The 26,157-nt window shown below is 37.0% G+C and overlaps 1 protein-coding gene across 1 annotated transcript in view; it reads left to right on the top strand.

Annotated features, from left to right (window-relative positions):
- The first annotated feature begins 2,792 nt into the window (after window positions 1-2,792).
- The window catches only part of lrig1 (leucine-rich repeats and immunoglobulin-like domains 1), an 89,680-nt gene continuing 66,315 nt past the window's right edge, over window positions 2,793-26,157 (top strand). The window contains exon 1 of the mRNA XM_059944280.1: window positions 2,793-3,297. Coding sequence (XP_059800263.1) covers window positions 3,062-3,297 — 236 coding nt within the window. The 5' untranslated portion in view covers window positions 2,793-3,061. The remainder of the gene's footprint in view (window positions 3,298-26,157) is intronic.

The raw sequence follows: 26,157 nt of genomic DNA, 5'->3' as shown, positions 1-26,157 counted from the left end.
ATGCCGGCAGGTAGGAGGCTACCTAGGCGACACGCAGGTTGATGGAGCAATACCTTATCTCCCGCCTAGGTGTTGAGATGGCATTGAAAACATAGGGTCCATGCATGAGGAGCATATAGCAACCCAATGTAAATGGCAGAGCGTACTACCTCACAAGCTACCCACCCACCCATCATATCAGGCACCCCCCCATCTCAGATTCTGTAGTTCCCAAATTAGATTCTTTAGCCATCTTTGAAATCATATCACCGGTAAGGAAGCAAATCATCCGTTATAATGAGAGAAAAGAAGAAGAGAGGAAGCACGACGACAAATAATATTAAACATAAAGTACACTGCAGATGTTGGGGTCAAAGCAACTAATAAACAAATAATATTATATTTGACAGGCTGACTGCAGATGTTGGGGTCAAAGCAACTAATAAACAAATAATATTATATTTGACAGGCTGAATTTGAGGAAAGATAACAGAATGGTTTCAGGAAAGTGTTCCATATTACTCCAGAATTATACTAGTACTGAAAGGAATATCAATGAAGTCTGGTGTCGAACATGATTTGAAAAGTACACTGGGTCCAGTTGAATGCAAATCTATCTAAATTTAATGATAAGAAACATAAAAATATTTAAATGCTTTAAAAATATCTGTGCTTGGGAATATATTCAGACCAGGGAAAGGCTCCCTTAAAAACAGCATAGTTAACACTTCAACTGGTTTGTTGACAAGGAATGCAAGCAGGATTCTGCCTTTGTGGCATTCAAGTTGTAGCATTCAGTTCTGGACCTGTGTTATTGCAAAATACTTGCTCTATAATATGCTCATTGAGAGCTTTGCTATTAACATTAAGATAGTGAATTACAAAGGTGTTCAGTGGAATGCGTGGTTTGGGTTTATCATATTTGCAAAGTTGAAGAGTATTGTTTTTAACAAAAAAATAGATAATATAAACTGAAATAACTGTCAATATGGACAACAAAACTTCATGTGTACCAAAAGATTATTACCTTGAAAGCTGTGTTAATATGCAATTTATAGGTTTTTAGAAAATTAAAAGACATAGCAGAGAAACAATGAATACAAGGTAAATTTCTTGCTGATCCACTAATTTATTAGAAAAGGTGAAAGTTCATGCAGTTTAAACGTATACAATAAGTTTTCACATTCTGATTTCAACTAAATACTGATTGTGTTTACGATATATATTCATTTGCTTCAAACGAATAAATTGTCTGTATAGTCTGGTCCTTATGGACGATGCGGCATTGATTTTAAAATCTATATACCAAACTTCCTAAAAAACTATCAATCTGCAACGCTATCTCGTTTGAATATTTTCTCCGATACAAAAATAGATACCGCTATACTTGTGAGAAAGTAATTTAATAATAATTTATAGAGCACTTTTCCTACAGACGATGTAGTGCAAAATGCTTTACAATGGGGTAAAAGATAAAAAGATCATTTTTAAAAAAAGTTTCTTTAAATCGACATACGTTTATTTCAGACTGACAAATATAACAATAATATTAATAGCACATAAAGGTTGCGAAATACCATTTAAAGATAGACGTGACTGTTCTTTTTCTGTTTGCAGCAAGTTGATTAAACGAGGGCATTCTAGATTTATAAAGCACTTTTCTTCACCTCAGTACATTCCAAAAATTGTATTAGTCAAATGAATATTTTAGATGTAAATTAGACATCAGGGGAACAAAATGATACCTCTTAAATTAATTTATAACGTTATTTAAATATTTCACCTTTCTATTGAAAACAGTGTATTACTTATCCTTCATTTTAATGTTTTAAGAATTTTAGACATCATCGTCTGATTCATTTTGAGTTTTCTGAGCATTACAACACCTTAGGACAACCGCAGATTATCTCAACATCAGTAAATTAAGCTTTTATAACCGTAAAAAAAGACTTCGTTCTTCAAGTAAAAACTAATTACTAAACTTTCCGTAACGGGATATTTCCAGTACTTGAGCAACCTGTGCTCAGATTACACACATTTGATTTTGTATTTCATGTTTTCACTGTTAGAGAAATATCGAAGAATTGCAATCGAGTTTAAACCTTACTGTAATGTTTATCTCTTGGCGCTTATTTTGGCAAAACTATTTGGCAAGAAATAAACCCAATTTAGAACTAACTATTTTCCATTGACGTAAATGTTATTTATTTCAAGAAGTGTCGCTTCAGGACTCGAGTGTCATCTGCAACATTCGTGGATAAGAGCTTTAATACATAAACCTGAGCGATAATCAATGATAAAAATGCTTTATTTCCGTAGATTAGAATGAAAAAAACATTTTGTTGATGTTACTTCTGGCGCTGACTTTGAAACGCAGCAATTGTCTTTTTTTCGTCTAGAAATGCAACAGTCAAAATAATTTTGTATCTATTTGATATTTTTAATCAAGTAAATTGCTTGCAACCTGGGAATATATATTAGGCTTCTCGGGTCGCATCGAACTAGAAGTAGACTTTAAAAAATGCAAAGGCATCATATACAATTGCAGTCTAAGATCGCGCTTTCTGCAAAGCACGGCTCGTCCACCCCGGGCTCCAGCTGGGCATTGCCCTTTAAACGCAGTGACCGGGTGAGAGGAGGTGAGAGAAGTGTGGGACTTTTCACACTCGCCCATTGGGGGAGAACGATTCGAGCCGGCCCCCTCGCCTTCTATTTGATTGATCCACCAACCACTCAATAGAAAGGAAGGAGTGTGGCGAATGTTTGTTCACGTGACCGCGGAGACGGACCAATGGGAAAGGCGGGAGGGATGCCGAATACCTCCAACGTGGGTCCGCGGCTGGAAAGCACGAGCCGTTTAATATTAACGAGGCAGCTTTCCGCTGCGATCGCCTCCCGTGGGCCTCCTGAGATCTGTTTTCTCCGGGTTGTTTGAAGCCGGGGCTGGGAGCTCGCTGCTGCGATCAGTCCACCGATCGCCAGACGGCCGAACGAGGCGAACGACCGGCAAGGAGCGAGGGGAGGGGGTCGCTACTTTGGATCGTTTCTTTCCCCTCAAGCCACGGCCCGCCAGTGCTTCAAGATGGCGGCGCTGGAGGTGCGACGCTGCCTGGCGGCGCTGCTCTTGGTGCTGGCGTACCCGTCTTCACCGCCGGTTTCATGTGCCGGACTGGGACCTGGAAGGGTCGCTTCCGTTACCCGGAGCCCCGTGGCCTTGCCGTGCCTTTCGGGCTGTACGTGCACCGGAGAGCTGTTGGACTGCAGTAAGCAGGCCTGGACTCGGATTCCCCATCAACTGCCTGCCTGGGTCGTCTACCTGTAAGTACCCTGCTGAGGGGTTTGATCCTTAACACCAAGGAGCTGTCAGGGAATGAACCGGGACTACGACCCACCAGTGTCACTTCGGCCACAAGGCAAATCAGCGTCACGATTTTTATCACAGCCTCTTGTCGCACCGATCCCGGTCAAGTAAACTCAGAAGTTCAGAGTAATTTTAAAAAATCAAAGCACATGTATGTCGCCACATACAGCCCCGAGATTCATGTTCTTGCGGGCATACTCAATAAATCCATTAACCATAATAGAATCAATGAAAAACCGCACCATCAGGGCGGCAACCAGTGCAAAAGACAACAAACTATCCAACTTTTTGCCCATTTAAAAATCTTACAGGGTGAAACTAAAGTATGTATTGTAATCAGTTTTAAATGTGTATAGAAATCTCAGTATTATAATTTTTCAGCCGCTTTCGTGTTATTCACAGATTCATTCTGATGTATGTAGAAATGCGGAGAGGTGAATTTAACTTGTGGCCGCGGCGTTGTGGTACTGGATGTGTGTTCCTTTCTCGAATTATTTACACATTAATATGATAGACAAGACTTTAGCATTAGAACCCTGAATAAGGGTTTTCGAGAAAGGATCTATACACATGTCAGAAGTGTCAAGTGTGAATTCCTGTACTCTGCCCAAGTATCTATTTAGCGTATCGTTGAAAGGTTAAAACAACTCTTAACGTTCTCTGACCACGATCTTCCGTCCAATTGATCGATTTGTTTGTACTTTCACAAGTTTGGAGTATTCATCGTGTGACAATGTGTGAGAGATTTGGGGGTGGGTGGGTGTTAAGGTACTTATGTTTTGTTCAGTACACAGTGTGTCGTTTGAGACTAAAACAGGTGGCCGAGGCAAATCTAATTCTTAAGGGACAAGTCCGATTCTTAACGCTATTTGTATAAAATGTTACGTTCGATTGGAACCTTTAACATTAATAAAATAGAAATGCAGACTGCGTATTGCGCTATGAACTTGGAGAAATGTTATATTCCGTAAATATCTAGGTAGTCTTGGGTCGTTGTTGGCTGTCTTAAAGTTTGACTTTGTATTGAAGCATCTCCGCCTGCACTTTCTCACGAAGAGATCCTCTCGGGCTAATAACGGACGAAACTTTAGGATCGCTAATCCCATAATTTTGAGTTATTAAGTAGCTCGCTGTGTTTTTGTAGTTTTTCGAGATTGTTCGGTTAATGTCACTGGGGCGTAGTTCTCATTCACTCTCTTGTTGCCCAGAGATGCTGATTGGCAGCATGCCTGCCCTGCAGTTCGGTGTCCATATGGTCTGAATGTCCTCCGCTATGCTATTCTTTTTGGATTTGGTTAGAGTGGTGGAGAAATTAAATTAATGTCAGAGCTAAAATGGATGAAATTAAATTTTCATTTATACCTTGAGATGTTTTTAGTGCTTATTATTTATGTATAAACAGATAGATTTAATAGTTCTTGTGGAGACCCGAGTGCTATAACAACTTAATTACTTGAATTTCAGTTTATATTTGGTTGCACTGTATAGTTTAATGTACTTTGAAAATTCTGTCTGTTATTGCCCATGTAATCAGCTTTAGGCTTTTTTTGTAAGAATAGTTTGAACGGAAAAGAGAACCTGAGGATTCTGGAAAACAGTAAGAAAAATAGAAAATGCGGTCAATTCTATCGCATCCGGTACTTTTTTTCTTGTTTTCAAACACAGTATTTTCTGTATTTTTGGTAAAATGCTCCTTGCTTCCTAACATTTATTCAATATGTTCGTTTATTGATGTAACTAGGCTGAACTAACTAGGAAAATGGTGGCTCTTTAAAATTCTTGCTGATCTTAGATTGCGTGCTATTAGAATTGGTCTCTACTTTGCAAGGATGGGAATATAGCCAGGATTCCAACTCTTGTTGATCAATTACTCCTGCTGGAAATGTCTTTTGATATTGGATGACAAAAAGGTAGGTTGTACTTTCAGTCACATCACCCTTTGGCGTTGGTGGTTATGTCATGCTCGTGTATAATGGTGCTTCATTAAACAAAGTAAAAGTATCGTTTGGTACATTGTTACCACAGTCAATGCCATCTGGAAAGATGGATTTGAAGTTAGTTGAGTAGCAAGATGTACAACTTTAATACTTGGTGCCCAATTTTGGTTATAGAATGATTCTAGTATGTAACTTTAAGTTGTCTAGTGCCATGTAAATTTTGACAGTCAAGACTGGATGGTTTATTTTATTTGTTTGTAACGGCACAGCATTTTGAAAGTTGTAGTTTATTCAGAACAAAATATCTAAGTATTAGGAACTTTTATGATTGTGTTTTTCTTTCACTAGCTTGTATTTCGGATTCTTTTGATTGATGCTGAATTAAACTTTTAGACTGAATAATATCTGAGAATAATGTTGAGTTGGATCAAATTGTTGTAAATAAACAGTTTGAATTGTATAAGAATATTCCATTGAACTGTTGTCATTTTATGTTGTAATCTCATTTTGTGCAAATTATTTCTAGGTTATATTTAGAGAATATAATCTGTTGTACTTTTCAACATTTTAAAACTTTTTTGCTATCTTAATGGTGTGAATATATGTGCTGAATATATACTTTGAAGATTTTTCCCCCGTCTGAGCTGCCTTAATTCAGAGAAAATAATCAAGTTTATTTAAATGTTCGCAGTTTATATTGATTGATGCTGTATTGTAATATTTTTACTTTAAAAGTAGGTGGTACATTTTGGTCAACAAAACTTTACTGGTTTGAAATATTGAAGGAAGTTTGAGAATTAAATAAAGATGTATTTTACTCCAGAACTATAGGAAAATCATTTCTGCATACAGCTGATTGAGATTTTAAAAATAAGTGGAGTGATCTGATTCTTGGTATTTATGGCATCACCAGTTAGGTACAATCTGGATATAAAAGTTTAAGTTGCTGAATGTGCCATTGCAGATCCTAATTTTGCATTGCCAATGAAAGTAAGTGATTTTTGAAAGAAAATTTTAACACATCTAAAGGAACTTTGTAAACCAAGTCTGTTGCAATTTTCTTGGTCATTTGAGATTGACCTGAAAATTGAATTGTGACATTTTGTTTTTCCCTTGTCCTTGCTTCATCAGGATATCGGTATGAGATTATTGTCAAATTTTTGATCATTGGCCATTGACTATTTCTATCAGTTGGCACTTTCAGATTTCTAATACATTTTAATTTTGTTTTAAGCATTTCTTGTTAAAGCAGGATATTGGTTTTTCAAGGCTAGTTCTCTATTGCAAATTGTATTTATTTAGATGTTCTTGGATTGTTAATACTCTCTCTGCCATTTGTACATCTATGCATTCTCAAGTTTTTCTAATTGAAGGTGCTTTTTTAAGATTAAAACATGATTTTTATTCATATTTGCTGGAAAAATATTGTGTAAGAATATTGATAAAGAATGGTAGGGTGAAGGAACTATGGGTGAAAAGTGAAGTGGAGAATCTAGTCAGATGGAAGAGGCCAGCATACATGAGGTTTAGGAAGCAAGGATCAGATGAATCTATTGGGGAATATAGGGTAGCATGAAAGGAGCTAAAGAAGGGGCTGAGGAGAGCAAGAAGGGGGCACAAGAAGACCTTGGCGAGTAGGGTAAAGGAAAACCCCAAGGCATTCTTCAATTATGTGAGGACAAAAGGTTGACAGGAGTGAAAATAGGACTGATTAGAGATAAAGGTGGGAAGATGTGCCTGGAGGCCGTGGAAGTGAGCGAGGTTCTCAATGAATACTTCTCTTTGGTATTCACTAATGAGAGGGAACTTGATGGTGAGAACAATATGAGTGAGGTTGATGTCCTGGAGCATGTTGATATTAAGGGAGAAGAGGTGTTGGAATTATTAAAATACATTAGGATGGATAAGTCCCCGGGACCTGACGGAATATTTCCCAGGCTGCTCCACGAGGCGAGGGAAGAGATTGCTGAGCCTCTGGCTAGGATCTTTATGTCCTTGTTGTCCACTGGAATGGTAACGGAGGATTGGAGGGAGGTGAATGTTGTCCCCTTGTTTAAAAAAGATAGTAGGGATAGTCCAGGTAATTATAGACCAGTTAGCTGGAAAGCTTTTGGAAAAGATTCTTAGAAATAGAATCTATGGGCATTTAGAGAATCATGGTCTGATCAGCGACAGTCAGCATGGCTTTGTGAAGGGCAAATCATGTCTAACAAGCCTGATAGAGTTCTCTGAGGAGGTGACCAAGCATATGGATGAAGGTAGTGCAGTGGATGTGATCTACATGGATTTTAGTAAGGCATTTGACAAGGTGCCACGCGGTAGGCTTATTCAGAAAGTCAGAAGGCATGGGATCCAGGGAAGTTTGGCCAGGTGGGTTCAGAATTGGCTTGCCTGCAGAAAGCAGAAGGTCATGGTGGAGGGAGTACATTCGGATTGGAGGGTTGTGACTAGTGGTGTCCTGCAAGGATTGAATCTGGGACCTCTACTTTTTGTGATTTTTATTAACGACCTGGATGTGGGGGTGGAAGGGTGTGTTGGCAAGTTTGCAGACGACACAAAGGTTGGTGGTGTTGTGGATAGTGTAGAGATTGCAGAGAGACATTGATAGGGTGCAGAAAAGGGCTGAGAAATGGCAGATGGAGTTCAACCTAGAGAAGTGTGAGGTGGTACACTTTGGAAGGACAAACTCCAAGGCAGAGTACAAAGTAAATGGCAGGATACTTGGCAGTGCAGAGGAGCAGAGGGATCTGGGGGTACATGTCCACAGATCCCTGAAAGTTGCCTCATAGGTAGATAGGCTAGTTAAGAAAGCTTGTGGAGTGTTAGCTTTTGTAAGTCAAGGGATAGAGTTTAAGAGTCGCGGGGTAATGATGGAGCTCTATAAAACTTTGGTTAGGCCACACTTGGAGTACTGTGTCCAGTTTTGGTCACCTCACTATAGGAAGGATGTGGAAGCATTGGAAAGAGTACAGAGGAGATTTACCAGGATGCTGCCTGGTCTAGAGAGTATGCATTATGATCAGAGATTAAGGGAGCTAGGGCTTTACTCTCTGGAGAGAAGGAGGATGAGAGGAGACGTGATAAAGGTATACAAGATATTAAGAGGAATAGATAGAGTGGACAACCAGCGCCTCTTCCCCAGGGCACCACTGCTCAATACAAGAGGACATGGCTTTAAGGTAAGGGGTGGGAAGTTCAAGGGGGATATTAGAGGAAGGTTTTTTACTCAGAGAGTGGTGGGTGCGTGGAATGCAGTGCCTGAGTCGGTGATGGAGGCAGATCACTAGTGAAATTTATGAGACTACTAGACAGGTATATGGAGGAATTTAAGGTGGAGGGTAATATGGGAGGCAGGGTTTAAGGGTCGGCACAACATTGTGGGCTGAAGGGCCTGTACTGTGTTGTATTGTTTTATGTTCTGTGTTTTCAGAAGTAGCAAAAGAATTGATCTTCTAGTTTGAATTTGCATGTATTAAAATTTTGAAGTTGGGGAATTTCTTGAGTTGCCTTTTTAAAATAGAATTATTTACCTTTATCATTTGTCAGTGGTCACTTGAGCATAATGTAGCATAGGGTGCATAATGGCCACTGCTATTGATAGATATAAAACCAAAATTCATGAAATTTAAATACAAATCATTGGGAGTCATAACTATCACTTCTTTTGAGTGGTCCCATTAATACTTGGTGCTGTAATAAACGGGTTTTATAGAGTTAAATTGCTGTTTTAAGTTTTTTTTGTTTTGTAATTGTATTATGGGTATAAAGATTAAATTATTGTTACCTTCTCATAGCTCATTTTTTGTAGTTAATATCAGGGATGTTCTGGTGTTTACGCAAACTAATTCTGTTACTCAGGTGGCACTGTGTGCCTTGAGGTTGTAAGTTTTACTTCAGTTCCCTGAAATATTTCTACCTAATAATCTGGTTCACTGAGTGAAAGTTACACACCAGTCAGTCTCATTTTCCTGCCCTTCTGTGTTTTGTAAAGTTTATAATGCTGGCTTTGAACATCAGTATTGGATTATTTTGCAGCATGATCTCAGCTTGTGCATTTCAGATCAACATAACGCTTTAATTTGGAAAGAGTATTCAGGTTGTTTGATAAATTTGGTAATAGAGAGGAGACGTTAGTGTGAGCATGTTTCACTTTGATTAAATTGGCATTCCTTGGTTGTATTCTACAACAGTGAAAACTGTACAAAATTGAAATTCTGCTTTGTAGGTAAGCTCAATTTTTGATCAATCATGGAATGAATTTCATTTGCCAGATTTCATTTGCCAGATGTTAAAATGTGTTGATGCAAATTCATTACATTTCCATAAAGTTTATGCAACACTATGAAATACTTGAGATTCTTCTAATGGTAATTGCTGGTTTATTTTGAAATAACTTGAATTTGTCTCGTTCCCTGTGTGCGCCAGATCAGAAACTAATAAGCAATTGTTTTGAAAGGGTGTGAACTACACAATGTTGGCCAGTTTTGATATAGTGTCCAGACAGAGGAAACCCTTTATTTTTTTTACATGGGAAAGGCTTGCATAGTGGATATGACAGCTCAAAAATGCTTATCCAGAGGTGTTGTGGACCCAGCAGAAATGTACAGAATTGTAATTTGTAACCTCATGGCACTGCATAGACTCCATTCTCCTATTACAATGTTTGCAAGCTATTCCTCCAGATTGCAGCATCTGCAGTCACACCTCCTGTAGTAGTATTATTATTATTATTGTTATTTAGCTATGTGGAACAGTCTTTGTTGCAAATCTACAGTAACACCACTCCACAACACTTTCATGTTCAAGTTTAATTGTCATTCAACCACACATGAATATCCATGAATACAGCCAAATACTGCGTCTAGAGTGAGGGGTTTAGATGGGGTGGAGTTTGTTAGGTGTGTTCAGGAACGTTTCTTGACACAATGTGTAGATAAGCCTACAAGAGGAGAGGCTGTACTTGATCTGGTATTGGGAAATGAACCTGCTTAGTGGGAGAGCATTTTGGAGATGGTGATTACAATTCTGTATCCTTGGAGAGGGATAGGAAGAGACAAGTTGGGGAAATGTTTAATTGGAGTAAGGGGAACTATGAGACTATTAGGCAGGAACTTGGAAGCATAAATTGGGAACAGATGTTCTCAGGGAAATGTACAGAAGAAATGAGGCAAATGTTCAGGGGATATTGGCATGGGGTTCTGAGTAGGTATGTTCCAATGAGACATTGAAAGGATGATAGGGTACAAGATCCATGGTGCACGAAAGCTTACAAAAGGTTCAAAAAACTAGGTAATGATGTGAATCTAGAAGATTATAAAGGCTAGCAGGAAGGAGCTTAAGAATGAAATTAGGAGAGCCAGAAGGGGCCATGAGAAGGCCTTGGCGGACAGGATTAAGGAAAACCCAAAGGCATTCTACAGGTAAGTGTAGAGCAAGAGGATAAGATGTGAGAGAATAGGACCAATCAAGTGTGACAATGGAAAAGTGTGTATGGTACCAGAGGAAATAGCAGAGGTACTTAATGAATACTTTGCTTTAGTATTCAGTATGGAAAAGGATCTTGGCGATTGTAAGGATGACTTGCAGTGGACTAAAAAGCTTGAGAATGTAGATATTAAGAAAGAGGATGCGCTGAAGCTTTTGGAAAGCATCAAGTTGGGTAAGTCACCGGGACCAGGCAGGATGTATCCCAGGCTACTGTGGGAAGCGAGGGAGGAGATTGCTGAGCCTCTGACAATGATCTTTGCATCATCAATGAGGACAGGGGAGGTTCTGAAGGATTGGAGGGTTGCAAATGTTGTTCCCTTATTCAAGAAAGGGAGTAGGGATAGCCCAGGAAATTATAGGCCAGTGAGTCTTACTTCAGTGGTTGGTAAGTTGATGGAGAAGGTCCTTTCTTTCTTTTTCAATTTTTTTATTGATTTTCATATATACATATAAAAAAAAACATAACATAATAATGAGTAAATTATGAATACAATAGACTTGAAGTCACGTTGATAATAAGATAACAATATCCTATTAAACAGCAGAAAAAATATACCTTAATCAAGTCCATATAATTATATATGGAAAAAAAACAAAAATAACCATTAAAAGAAGAAAAAATTTGAAAATATGTGAAAAAAGTATATATTAAGAAAAATAAAACACTAAACTAAACTAACATGGGCAATAGTAATAGCTTACAAGTATATGATAGTGTCAAAAAAACTCCAGAACTCCATACCTGAACATGAATAAGCAGAAAAAAGGTCTGGAAAAGGCCAAATTAATTCATATGAAAATGTCGAATAAACGGTCTCCAAGTTTCTTCAAATTTAATTGATGAGTCAAAAATAGTGCTTCTAATTTTTTCCAGGCTCAGATAAGAAATAGTTTGAGAAAGCCACTGAAACGTGGTAGGAGGATTTACTTCTTTCCAATTTTGTAATATAGACCTTCTGGCCATTAATGTTACAAAAGCAATCATTCGTCTGATTGAAGGGGAAAACTGATTACCATCTTCATTTGGTATGCCAAAAATTGCAGTAATAAAATGAGGTTGTAAATCTATATTCCAAATTAAAGAAATAGTAGTAAATATGTCCTTCCAATAGTTATGTAAAGTGGGACATGACCAAAACATATGGGTCAATGAGGCCACTTCTGAATGACATCTGTCACATTGAGGGTTAATATGAGAATAAAATCGAGCAAGTTTATCTTTAGACATATGAGCTCTATGTACAATTTTAAATTGTATTAAAGCATGTTTAGCACATATAGAAGAAGAATTAACCATTTGCAAAATTTTTTCCCATTTATCTGTTGATATATTATATCGAAGTTCTTTTTCCCATTCTTGTTTAATTCTAACTGATATTTCTGGTTGTATCTTCATAATCATATTATAAATAAAAGCTACTAATGCCTTCTGACAAGGGTTTAAGGTAAAAATCAAATCTGTAAAATCCACTAAAGTTGAATTAGGAAAAGATGGTAAAACTTTATGTAAGAAATTTCTAATTTGTAAATATCTGAAAAAATTAGATTTAGGTAATTCAAATTTGTTGGAAAGTTGGTCAAATGACATCAAAGTATCTTCAAAGAAAAGATCACGAAAACATTTTATACCTTTCCTTTTCCATATGTTAAAAGCTTGATCTGTCCAAGAGGGCTTGAAAAAGAAATTAAGTAAGATAGGGCTATCAAGAACAAAGTTTTTCAAAGTAAAAAACTTACGAAATTGAAACCAAATTCGTAATGTATGTTTAATAACAGGATTAGATATTTGTTTATTAAATTTAACTAAATCAGCAGGAAGACAAGAACCGAGAATAGAGAATATCCCTTTACCTCATTACATTCCAAATTTACCCACTGTGGGCACAATGGTGAATCCAAATCTAGTTTCCAATACATTAAATTACGAATATTATTTGCCCAATAATAAAATCTAAAGTTAGGTAAAGCTAAACCACCATCTTTTTTAGATTTTTGTAATTGCTTTTTACTTAACCTAGGGTTTTTATTTTGCCACACAAATGAGGAAATTTTTGAATCAATTATCAAAAAAAGATTTAGAAATAAAAATTGGTAAGGCTTGAAATAAGTATAAAAATTTCGGTAACATCATCTTTTTAATAGCATTAATCCGACCAATTAATGATAAAAATAAAGGAGACCATCTTGTAGTAAGTTGATGAATTTGATGAAGCATAGGTAAAAAATTCAGTCTAAATAAATCTTTATATTTCTTGGTAATTTTTATACCTAAATAGGTAAAGTTATTAGTAACAACTTTAAATGGTATCCTATCACTCAATAAAGTTTGTGCATTTGAAGGAAATAATTCACTCTTATCTAAATTTAGTTTATAACCAGAAAAAATACCAAATTGAACCAACAAGGATAAAATAGCGGGAATAGACCTATCAGGGTCAGAAATATATAACAGCAAATCATCAGCATAAAGTGATAATTTGTATAACCTCATTACGGGTAATACCAAAAATATTAGGAGATTCACGAATAGCAATAGCTAAAGGTTCTAATGCAATATTAAATAATAAAGGACTTAAGGGACAGCCTTGTCTCGTACCACGAGATAATTGAAATAAAGAGGATCTATAGTTATTTGTAAGAACAGAAGCAACAGGTTTATAATATATTAATTTAATCCATGATATAAAGTTAGAACTAAAATTAAAATTTCTCAATGTGTTAAATAAATATATCCATTCAACTCTATCAAAAGCTTTTTCAGCATCTAATGAAATAACACATTCTGGGATTGTGGGTGGTGGTATGAATTATATTAATCAATTTTCTAACATTAAAAAAGGAATACCGATTCCTCATAAAACCAGTTTGATCTTCTGAAATAATCTGTGATAGTACTTTTTCTAATCTAATGGCTAAAATTTTTGTAAGAATCTTAGAATCTACATTTAATAGTGATATAGGGCGATAAGATGTACATAAAGTAGGATCTTTATCTTTTTTAAGAATTAGAGAGATATTAGCTTCATAAAAAGATTGAGGTAATCTCTTCTTAGCAAACGCATCATTAAAAATTTCACATAACCAAGGAGAGAGCAAAGAAGAAAAAGTTTTAAAAAATTCTACTATATAACCATCAGGACCAGGAGCTTTCCCTGAGTTCATTGATGAGATAGCCTCTCCTATTTCCACCATAGAGATAGGAGCATCTAACAGGCTATGGTCTTCATCAATCAGTTTAGGAATATTCAAATTGTTAAAAAAATTATCTATCATGGACTGGTCACCATCAAATTCTGATTGATATAAAGATTTATAAAAATCTTGAAAAGTATTATTAATTTCTTTATGATCAGTAGTTAAATTACCGTCTTGTTTGCGAATTTTAATAATTTGTCGCTTAGTCGAAATAGCTTTTAATTGATTAGCTAACAGTTTGCCAGTTCGATCACTGTGAATATAGAATTGAGCCCTGGTCCTAATTAATTGATTTTCAATTGAAGAAGATAATAGTAAACTATGTTCCATTTGAAGCTCAACTCTCTTCTTATAAAGTTCTTTGGTAGGAGTCACGGAATAAATCTTATCAATTTCCTTGATTTTATCCACTAATAAAGCAATATCTAAATATCTTTGTTTTCTTTTACCAACAGAATATGAGATAATTTGTCCACGGATAAAAGCCTTAAAAGAGTCCCAAAGTATTCCTCTGTCGATTTCTTCAGTATAGTTTGTTGAGAAAAACAAGTCAATTTGCTGTTTTATGTAGGTGATAAATTCTGGGTCTTGAAGCAAAGTAGCGTTAAGCCTCCAAGATCTGATATTATTGGAATAGTCCGAAATCTTAATAGATAACTTCAAAGGTGCATGATCCGAAATAGTAATAGAATCATATTTACAATCAATAACATCCGTTAATAACCGATGATCAATAAGAAAATAGTCAATTCTAGAATAGCTATGATATACATGTGAAAAAAATGAAAATTCTTTATCTTTAGGGTTCAAAAACCGCCATATTTCTGTAATTCCCGAATCAACCATAAACGAATTAATAAGTAGGGCTGATCTGTTCGGAAGAGTACGAATAGGTTTAGATCTATCCATCGAAGGATTCAAACAACAATTAAAATCTCCACCCATTATCAACATATATTCATTTAGATTAGGAAGGGAAGTAAATAAACGTTTAAAAAATTCAGGGCAGTCAAAGTTTGGAGCATAAATATTAACTAGAACAACTTTCCGATTAAAAAGTAAGCCAGTTATCAACAAAAATCTACCCTGTGGGTCAGAAATAATTTCATGATGTGTAAACGATATTGAGGGGTCTATAAAAATAGACACACCCCTAATTTTAGCGGTGCAATTCGAGTGAAATTGTTGACCCTTCCAGAACCTAAAAAAACGTTGATTATCCTCCCTCCTGATATGGGTCTCCTGTGCAAAGATAATATTAGCGTTCAGTCTATGGAATACTTTAAATATTTTTTTACGTTTGATCGGATGTTTTAAACCATTAGTATTTCAGGAGATAAAGTTAACAGATTTATATAACACCCAGATTAGGATATAGAGTTGCAAAAAGAAAATATATATCAATCAGAATAAAAAAAACTAATATAATAAAACAATCATTAATAAAAAAAATATAAACATCAAAATTTGAAAGTGTAATATACCTTTAAAAAAAAATCCCGTGTTCAAATACAAGAAAGATGACGTTTCAAAAGCAAAGACTTATGGGAAGAAGAAATGCCATTTTGAAAAAGCCATATTACTAAATACAAATGTGAGTTCAACAATCTGTTAAAAGACAAAATAAGATTAAAAAAAAAGGATGTAATAAACAGTGCAATATATATAAAAAAAAGACCAAAAATCCAAAACATTCGTCCCATTTCTGAGTACAGGCAAACAAATAAATGCTTACAAAAAACAGAATCTTACGGGAAAAAGAAACGACGTCTTAAAAAAAAGTAAATCATTATTGCAAAATATAGACGTATATAACCGAAACAGAAAGAAAAAAAAGATATTATAAAAATTAAAAGGAACATCTATAAACAATGATGATAGTAAAAAAAACCAGACCCGTAGATCAAAATAAGAAGTTATAACCCAGCTTCATAGGTTAAAACTTAAAATAGAAAGATATCCTCTCTCCGAAAAATCTTCCACATAACACATAGTTCAAGTTGCAGTAGAAGATCGAAATTCTTCAGCAAATTTCTTCGCTTCTTCCGGAGTGTTAAAAATTTGCTGACTGTTGTCGTTCAGCGTAATTCTAAGCTTCGCTGGATACATTAAAGCTTGTTTAAGTCCAATCGAGTAAATCTCTGCCATCACTGGTTTAAAAGCAATTCTGGCTCTCATAACCTCATAAGAATAATCCTCAACAATTCGAAATGAATTGGTTTTGTAGGAGATCATACCTTTTTTACGAGCTAATCGAATTAGAAGCTCTTTCTCACGAGGATAATGAAGGCGAACAATCACCGCTCGTGGTTTATCAGTCGTAGACGAAAACCTCGCAACTCTGTGAGCACGGTCAATAACAGGTTTAGTTTGCAAACCTTCATCACCGAAAATTTCCCACAGTAATTTAGAGAAAAATTCAGTTAAATCACTGTACTCAGCTCTTTCGGGAAACCCGATAATTCGCAAATTCTGTCTGCGAGATCGATTTTCGAGATCAGTAATTTTAAACTTATGCTGATCTACAGTTTTAAAAGTCGACTGTACCTTCTTATCCAACACTTCAATTGTACATACTTTTTCAACAATTAATTTTTCCAGAGTCTCCAACTTATCTTCATGCCACTGAATATCCGATGCCTGCGACTGAAGCTTAGTATTAAGCGATCTAACAACTCCTTCAAGTTCAGACATTTTCGTGGTAATCTTGTTTTCCAAACTTGCCATTTTACTTTCCAGCTTGTTTTCCAAACTTGCCATTTTACTTTCCAGCTTGCTTTCCAAACTTGCAAGTTTAGTGTCCAGAAGATTAGAAATTGCATCGATAGATAAAGGCTCCTTAGACGATTTCTTACTTGTAGCCATTTTAAGTTCGACAAAGTTAGATCAAATATAGTTTTAGGGAAAAAAAAGTCAATCGAAAATATCAACTCATTTGATTAAATTTGAAAAGATTTGATTAAAGGGTGATTATAGTTAAAAAAGTGAAGAGCGCCTAAAAGGCAGATGTTTACGTCGCCATCTTGAAACTCCACCCTCGAGAAGGTCCTGAGAGGCAGGATTTATGAACATTTGGAGAGGCATAATATGATTAGGAATAGTCAGCATGGCTTTGTCAAAGGCAGGTTGTGCTGTATGAGCCTGATTGAATTTTTTTTTGAGTATGTGACTGAGCACATTGATGAAGGTAGAGTTGTAGATGTAGTGCATATGGATTTTAGCAAGGCATTTGATAAGGTATCCCATGCAAGACTTATTGAGAAAGTAAGGAGGCATGGAATCCAAGGGGACATTGCTTTGTGGGTCCAGAAGTGGCTTGCCCACAGAAGGCAAAGAGTGGTTGTAGATGGGTCATATTCTGCATGGAGGCTGGTGACCAGTGGTGTGCCTCAGGGATCTGTTCTGGACCCCTGCTCTTTGTGACTTTTATAAGTGACCTGGATGAGAAAGTGGAGGAATGGGTTAGTAAATTTGCTGATGACACAAAGGTTGGGTGTGTTGTGGATAGTGTGGAGGGCTGTCAGAGGTTACAATGAGACATTGATAGGATGCAAAACTGGACTGAGAAGTGAGAACAGCTGTCTAGATACGGAAGCCTGGGCAGTATGATATGGAAAGCAAGCTCCCCCTCTCCACACATCTGATGAACCCAAGGGTATGGCAAAGACTGATATAGTTTAGTCAGCAACATCACAGGTGTTGCCAGTCAGCTTTGAACTCAAAGTAGGACTGTCTTAGGGACTCCAGCTCTGGATTTTTCCCTAAGGGTTTACTTGAGAAGCCTTTCCCATGAGTGGGTATAGCAGTAAGGCAACGGAGGTGTAAGATCAGAGTTTACCTTCTCTTTGATGAGCTGCCAACCATGGCTGATGACCCCTATCTGCCTGAAGCAACTGGTTTTAAGGTACCAGTAACCCACCTGTGTCCTTACTCCTGTCATTGGAAATGGTTCTGCCCAGCTTAGTAGCTAAGCCACAGGTGAAGGCCAGGAGGTGGTTGTCAGAGGCTATTTGAGTACTTAATAGGTAGTGGGAGCTTGTCCCCATTATCTCCGACTACAACAATCTTAAGGAACTAAAAAGATATTATGACACAGTAAAATGCCATTCAATCCATTGAGTCTATGGCAGGAATTGTTATGTACTGTTGGTTTACTTGAGACCTGAACCCTCCCCAAAAGTTGACCCTGGCATTATCTCTTTTTAGATACCAACTGCTATTTATCTGTAAGCATGCTATTTGAATTCTCTTGTAATTTGATATTGTGTCTTTCAGGTACTTAATTCAAGCATGTAGTGAGAAGTGTTTGTTTTTTAATTATCTGTTCATCAGCTGCAAAGTTTTTTTTGTCTCAAGTGGTTGCACTTTGTCAGAAATGTGATAAGGTTATTCTGTGTTATTTTACAAATGATTTTTTCCGCTCATGTACACAGTGGATTCTAGTTAATTGATTTACATTGGGACCAGTGCAATTCTGCCCAATTAAACAGCTGTCTCAATTAGCCAATGTTTATGGAAATAGTTAAAAGGTAAATAAAAAGGCAAACTATAATTTAACTGAGTAACAATTTACGTATTTAAATGGAATACAGAACATATTAGAACAGTGCTATAAATCTATTAGTTTCTAATAGTTGTTGATGGAGGAATTCATTTGTTGTGTTTTTTTTTGATTAACTGCAAATGATCAAAATCAGTGCAGACTCCTAGTGCAGATGATGGACTGCCTTCATCCAATACTTTTGTGGATTGCATCCTGCAAATCTTCATTTTTATTGTTGATACCTTCAAATTCTAATTTCTAACTTGAAGTAGTGAGATTGTTTCATTTTCACTCCCAGCCGTGTCGGGCACATTCAAGCCTGAATGCTTGGAATTGCAGTCAGCAAAACAGTTCCAAATTGTCTTATTGCTTAGTTCTCACCAACTATCAGTAACAAAAATTACTTGAGTTTTGAACTCACATGCACAACTGATGCTATTTTAAAACCTGATTGCCTTAAGCAAACTGTAGTGTCTTAACAGCCACACAAAGGCATGCAACTGGCTCTAGTTAGAAACTGTTCAGCAATAACCTCCTTCACCAGTTAAGCAGCGTGGTGTCCGAGATAACAAAGAGAATCCGGATGATTTTCTTAATTAGTTTTTGTTCCTTAATAAATTGCTGCCTAATTAACCAAAATCCACTGTATCTAATCGAAGCACATAACTGATGATGCAAGTGAAAACTACTTGCTTTTGATGCCTTAATTATAAATACTCATTCTGTGTGGTTACTTTTCCTCAGCATTTTTTTTCTATAATCAGTTTGGTGAAGATCATATGAAGGATGGATGTGAAGGTTGCTATATCAAGCTTTTTCTTCCAGAGCTTAGGATAGAGTATCTCTTTCACATTTAATAATAGCTAATCTGATTTAGCTGCTGGCTGCTTTAATAGTGATGTAAATTGTATATATATTTTTTGTCTTTCCTTTTTATAATCAGTTTATTTTTTGCCGTGTGCAGTTTTGTTTTGGAACCTTCTAATTGTCATCTGATGTAAGGAATTCTTTGGAAGTACATCATATACAGTATACGATTAGATTTTGGTATATTGTTTTTCTGTAACTTGCTATATTTTTTTTCCGCTTCACCATTCAGTGGTTAGTTTTGATCATGCAGTTTAGGTCACTTTTTGGTCTCCTGTGTTGTAACATGACTACCCAGTGAAGATGCCTTGAAATGATTGTACTAGTTTTACAGCATTATTGTCAGTGTAAGTTATAGTGACTTCCAAGCTTAGTTTGCCTTGTTTCTAGTGTTTGTAAATACAGAAGGAGGGTTTCCTTTTCAGGAAATTGGTTTGTTGATGATCTGATGTGATAGGAAGCAGGCACTCTAGTGGATTTTATGTGCTTTCGGTTGTGAATTTCTCTAAACTGTTGTAAAGTAGTTTAAAACATCACTGATTCTAGTTAATCTTTATAAATGTTTGGTATATGGTATGTGCAACTCTGCTGTGATTATTTTGGAGTATTCAAAGTAACTTAGGGTGAAGATAAATATTCAAGATAAAACACACTACATTTTTGCAAGGCTATGTATGAGTTTCTAGAATACTGTAACTTGAAATTTTTCATTAGCAACATTTGACCAATTTTTATTTTCAGTAATGTTTCAGACAGTGATTTATTTTTCCAGCTTTTACATAGCTATGTTTAACTTTGTTTTTGTGCAGGCTTTAATTTTTCCAGAAAATAAGGATTTCCTTCCCTAGGGGACATATGTGAACTAGACAGATTTTTACCATAATCTGGTAAATTTCATGCACTGTTACAGAGGCTAAAACATATTTGGAGCTGGAGAGCCTTGTGGAGTGGTGTCAGGGCAACAACCTTTACCTTAGCATCAGCAAAACAAAAGTACTGGTCATTGCCTTCAGGAAGAGGGGTGGAGCACTACCCCCTGCAGGTATCAATGGTGTTGAGTTGATGATAGTTGACAGCTTTGTTTCTCAGTGTAAGTGTCAATTTGTCCTGGTGCAACCACATTGATGCTATGGCCAAAAAAGCACACCAGCATTTCTATTCCTTAGAAGCTAAAGAAATTTGGCATGTCCTAGTTGAAGTTGACCCTCACCAAATTTTATTGACCTGCCTTTTGAGGACATGGCTATTCAGATGCATTCCTGCTCGGTCTGGCAACTGATCTGCCCAAGACTGCAAGGAATTGCAGAGAGTTGTGACACAGCTCAGTCCATGCCAAAAATCAGCATTGCCTTAATGGACTCTGTCTAAACTACTTACAGTCTCAGAAAATATGCGGGCACAATTGAAAACACCAGCCACTATGGACATTCTTCTCCCTCCCATTCATCGGGCAGAAGATGTAAAAGCTTGAAAATGTGCACCACCAGGCTCAATCCATCTGTTTTGAAAGGATTTTTCTGTACAGTTGCGAGAAAACATTTGTGAACTCTTTGCAATTACCTGGTTTTCTGCATTAAGTGGCTTGCCTGCAGAAAGCAGAGGGTCGTGGTGCAGGGAGTACATTTGGATTGGAGGATTGTGACTAGTGGTGTCCCACAAGAATTGGTTCTGGGACCTCTACTTCTAGTTAAGCCACACTTGGGAGTATTGTGTCCAGTTCTGTTCGCCTCACTATAGGAAGGCTGTGGAAGCATTGGAAAGGGTACAGAGGAGATTTACCAGGATGCTGCCTGGTTTAGAAAGTATGCATTATGATCAGAGATTAAGGGAGCTAGGGAATTACTCTCTGGAGAGAAGGAGGATGAGAGGAGAACGATAGAAGTATACAAGATATTAAGAGGAATAGATAGAGTGGACAACCAGCGCCTCTTCTGCAGGGCACCACTGCTCAATACAAGAGGACATGGCTTTAAGATAAGGGGTGGGAAGTTCAAGGGGATATTAGAGGAAGGATTTTTCTTCAGAGTGGTTGGTGCATGGAATGCACTGTCTGAGTCATTGGTGGAGGCAGATACACTAGTGACATTTAAGAGACTACTAGACAGGTGTATGGAGGAATTTAAGGGGTTGTATGGGAGGCAAGGTTTAAGGGGTCAGCATGACATTTTGGGCTGAAGGGCCTGTTCTCTGCTGTACTATTCTATGTTCTAATTGTTTTATAAACCTATTTTGTGGGTATTTGATGTAGAAAACCAGGTAATTGCAAAGGGTTCACAAACTTTATCTTGCAACTATATGTTGAAGATGAACTTTTGACTCCTCGTTGTGGCAGTTGCACCTTACTGTGTACTTGCAGCGCACTTTATATCTAGCACTAAAGTCTGCATAGATGGTTTGCAATACAAAGTTTTTCTGTTGTATCTTGCTACATGTGACAGCCCACAGATTCAGGTTCAAATTTATTTATCATGTGAAAAATTGAAACATACAGTGAAATGCATCATTTGTGTTAGCAACAAACAGACCCAAGGACCCTTTCCATCCATTCAACCCCCCCCCCCCCACCCCCCATACACATAGGGCTCTTCCAGGCCTCCAGTCCTTAACCAAATTCGTAGATTCACAGACATTGGGCCTCCAACCTCCAGTCTGCTTGACTTATTTACCACCTTAATGAGTATGACATCTATGATATAAATATGCACACATTTTTGGGAAGTTTAAAGGAAATTCATTCAAACAACTTAAATTTGATAGAAATGTAGTACGAAAAGGATTTTGAATCGTAACTGGAACCATTGAAAAGATTTTAAACAAGGGTTAGTATGGCTGTGCATTGATTGTTGTTAGAACTTGTGTGTATTTAGGGTTGAGATCCTGTTGTGTCAAGTCTGTGTGGTTAGCTGCTAGGCAGTGGCTTCCCTACATTAGAGGAAATCATGCATAGGCATTTTTCACTGCCGAGAACTGGAGTAGAATAAGGTTATCCTCAACCATGAGTTACTGCCAAAGATGATTGGACCCTTGATTTGAAATTTTTGTTCATTTTAAATTTGAAGGCTATAAATGTGTGGATTTTACAAAAAATGATTTTATTAAATTATGCTGAATGCTCCTGATTCCCTCAGGTAACCTAAAAAGGAAATGGGTAGTTAGAAAACTACTTAATATTAGTTACAATAAATTTTTAGTTAATTTACCATGAAGTATAATTAAGTTAAACTACTGTGCAACTATTGATGAAATGCTCATACTTTAATTCAGAAATTTCCTGGCATTTTAAAAATATCCAGTTTGCAAACACATTCATATCCTGTATTTCATAATAACACAATAAGGTGGGAGGGTGAATCTAATTGAAACCTATTGAATGTTGAAAGGGCTTAACAGAGTGGATATGGAGAGGATGTTTCCTATGGTGGGGGAGTCTAAGACTAAAAGTCTTAATAGAGTCTTAAAAGTCAAAATAGAGGGTCATCCATTTAGAACAGAGATGAGGAAGAACTGCTTTGGCTAGAGAATGGTGAATCTGTGGAATTCATTGCCACAGGTGGCTGTGGAGGTCCAGGCATTGGGTATATTTAAGGATTCTTGATTAGTCAGGGCATGAAGGGATATAGGGAGGACGCAGGAGATTAGGGTTCTGAGGGAAAGGCATCGGCCATGATGAAATGGTGGAGCACATTTGATGGACCAAATGGTCTAATTCTGCTGCTATATTTTATGGTCTTAAAAGGAGGAAGCTCATTGCATCTATGCCAGGTTCTGGGGAACAATACCATTCATCCCATTTCCCCCCATTCTCTATTGCATCTTCACAACAAACTCCAACAGTTGTTTAGTTTTGTTATAGTTAATATTTAGAGTAGCCAACTAACCTGTCTATGTCTTTGGGATGTGGGAGGAATTTGAAGCATCTGTCAGAAATCCTCTTAGTTACAGGGATATGTGCATGCTCCACAGTGACAGTAATGAAGGATCAAACATGGTGCTAGTACTATGGGACAACAGTATGAACGCTGCAACACTGTGCTCCCCCAAATATTAACAAACTGGGGTGGAAGAAATTTGTGGATGTGGTCCCTTTGTTAAAGAGTCATAATTTAATCTAATACCCATTTCTTAAAAATACTTAAAGCTGTTCCTACTTGAGGAAATTTGAAAATATTTATTAGCCAGTATAAGAGAGTGAAAACATATGTTGTTGCATTGAGAGGTCAGTTCCCTTTGTTCATTCAGTTTGTCCAGGCTCAATCAAAGAGGCGAGCTGCCATATTTTTGTGGCCAATTGCCTGTGAGAACTAGTTGGGTCTATTTCTTGCCAACATCATGAGTGGGAAAACAGTATCAGAATAATCTTTGTACTGTATGATGCAAGTTCAGTGATAATATTTAGGTGTAGCAAGGGATCAATAAAGCATTTCCCAACTGATTACCAATTTGATGTGTTTTGACATTTTTATCAAATGCAGAGATTTGTTATCAGAGCTAAGGAAGCATATATGTATCTCTTAAGGTGGTGTACTTTTAGTAATCTGTTTTGTTTCTGTGTAACATGTTTCTAGGTATATGGGGAAATTTAAGGTGGGGGGTTATATGGGAGGCAGGGTTTAAAGGTTGACACAACATTGTGGGCCGAAGGGTCTGTACTGTGCTGTACTGTTCTATGTTCTATAATCACACTAAAAATGTGGGTCTTCTCCAATATGTAAATATAATTACAATTTTGACATTTGTTATTACTTGTACTTTAAATTATTGATTTCAACTTCACTTATAATTTTTATTTATACACAGGAGGATTTGCCATTTTGATGTGTAAAGAAACATAGTTTTGCACTTTAGAATGCAGGAAGTTTTTCCAGTTTTGTCTTGGTACTGTCTAGGAATGGATGATAAGCTTTTTTTAAATGGATGGTAGTCGATAAATATTGTGTGGTAGTCCAAACATATGCACCGATTTTGATTTTTAATCTTACATTTGTATTAAGTCAGTTATTCAAATGCTATGAAGTTAAATCTGTATCCCATTGATTTGTGTGCAGGAGCTTAAAGTTGGGAGATGGCACAAGTGTCATAAAATCAAAATGAAAATGAGAAATGGCTGCATCGGCTAAAGCACTGAAAATCTTTCAGATCATTGATGGAAGAAGTTACTACTTCAAAGCGTGTTTGGATTCAATTTGAAAGCAACAAAACTCATACCAGAGAGAAAGTATTCATTTTGATTGGGCTTGGCAAGATAGAGGAATTTATACAGTATTTATATTGTATGTATGATTAAAATATCAGAGACAGTTTTTCAACTACAAAATTTCATTTTTGATCTTAGGAATTAAGAGTCTAAATTTCATTATGTGTCACTGTTTTGCGTCCCTGCATAGCAAGCTCTGTATGAATACTGTCTAAAGAGATTTGTACTGCCCCTTTTACAAAGTACTAGGCCAGGGGTCAGCAACCTTTACCACTGAAAGAGCCACTTGGACCCGTTTCCCACAGAAAAGAAAACACTGGGAGCCACAAAACCCGTTTGACATTTAAAATGAAATAACACTGCATACAACGTTTTGTTTTGCCTTTATGCTATGTATAAACAAACTATAATGTGTTGCATTTATGAAATTGATGAACTCCTGCAGAGAAAACGAAATTACATTTCTGCATGCAACAGAAACATTTTGAACTCCGAAAAAAAGACGTTAGGTTAAAGGTTACTTTTAAGTAAAATACTCAACGTCTATTTGAGTCCTTCTTGTATTTATGAAAAACGCCAAACTTAAATTTGCCGCCAGCAGCAAATCAAAAATAACATCAGCCAGCTGTCAGCCTGAAAAATAAAAGGACTATTTCACTGAACAATGAAAACATATGAATATACGTAAAATAATAGGCAATTAAAATATTTATCATACTTGTTCAGGTTGACTCACACCTGACAATGCAGTCGTATTCAGTAGGGATGGATCGATGCTTAGGGGAGTGACCGGGAAGGATAATGTGTTTTTTTCCTCTCTGAACTCACAGAAGCGTTTCCCAAACGATGTTTGCATTGCGATGATTGCAGAATGTAAATACTCCGAATTTATCATGTCGTGACATTGTTTGAACTCTCTCAAATTGGGCAAGTGAGACAATGTGCCTTTCTGTAAATCTCTGGCAAGCAACGTCAACTTGCGCTCGAATGCCAAAACATCCTCCAACATGTGCAGGGCTGTACGTCCTTACCCCGTTGAAGAGCTGTGTTCAGCGTGTTCAGGTGCGCTGTCATGTCTACCATGAAGTGTAGCTTTTCCAGCCACTCTGGCTGTTCCAGCTCAGGAAAGTTGAGCCCTTTGCTGCCCAGGAAAGTTTTCACTTCTTCCAGACACGCGACAAAGCGTTTCAGCACCTCCCCTCTGGACAGCCAGCGATAAAAACACGTAGCGGTTGCTACACGCAGTCAGTAAACTGCAGTCAAAGATAGCTTTATTCGAACTAAACAGCCTTGCTTTTAAGCCTCCCTCAACCCGCCCCCCATGGGCGCGGATGCTGCAAAAGACACGTACTCACAAACCCCCGTAGGCTATCTCCCTTAGCCTGAACGCTGGCTAATTGTGAGCCGGTTCGGATGTGTCAGGAAATGGGTCGCCACAACATCTTATTTAGATTGTACAAGATCACCATAATCTTCAAATTTAGATTTACATTTCAAAAACTAACAAACTAACATAAAATACATTTTAATTAAATACTGACCATGTAGCTGTGTGCTACACGCAGCGCTAAAATTACGACACGGAGTCGGTAAC

Source organism: Hypanus sabinus, chromosome 19 (genome assembly GCF_030144855.1).
Source record: "Hypanus sabinus isolate sHypSab1 chromosome 19, sHypSab1.hap1, whole genome shotgun sequence".
Classification (NCBI taxonomy): Eukaryota; Metazoa; Chordata; class Chondrichthyes; order Myliobatiformes; family Dasyatidae; genus Hypanus; species Hypanus sabinus.
The sequence above is the reverse complement of the archived record's forward strand: the minus strand, read 5'-3'. Positions and strand labels throughout refer to the sequence as shown.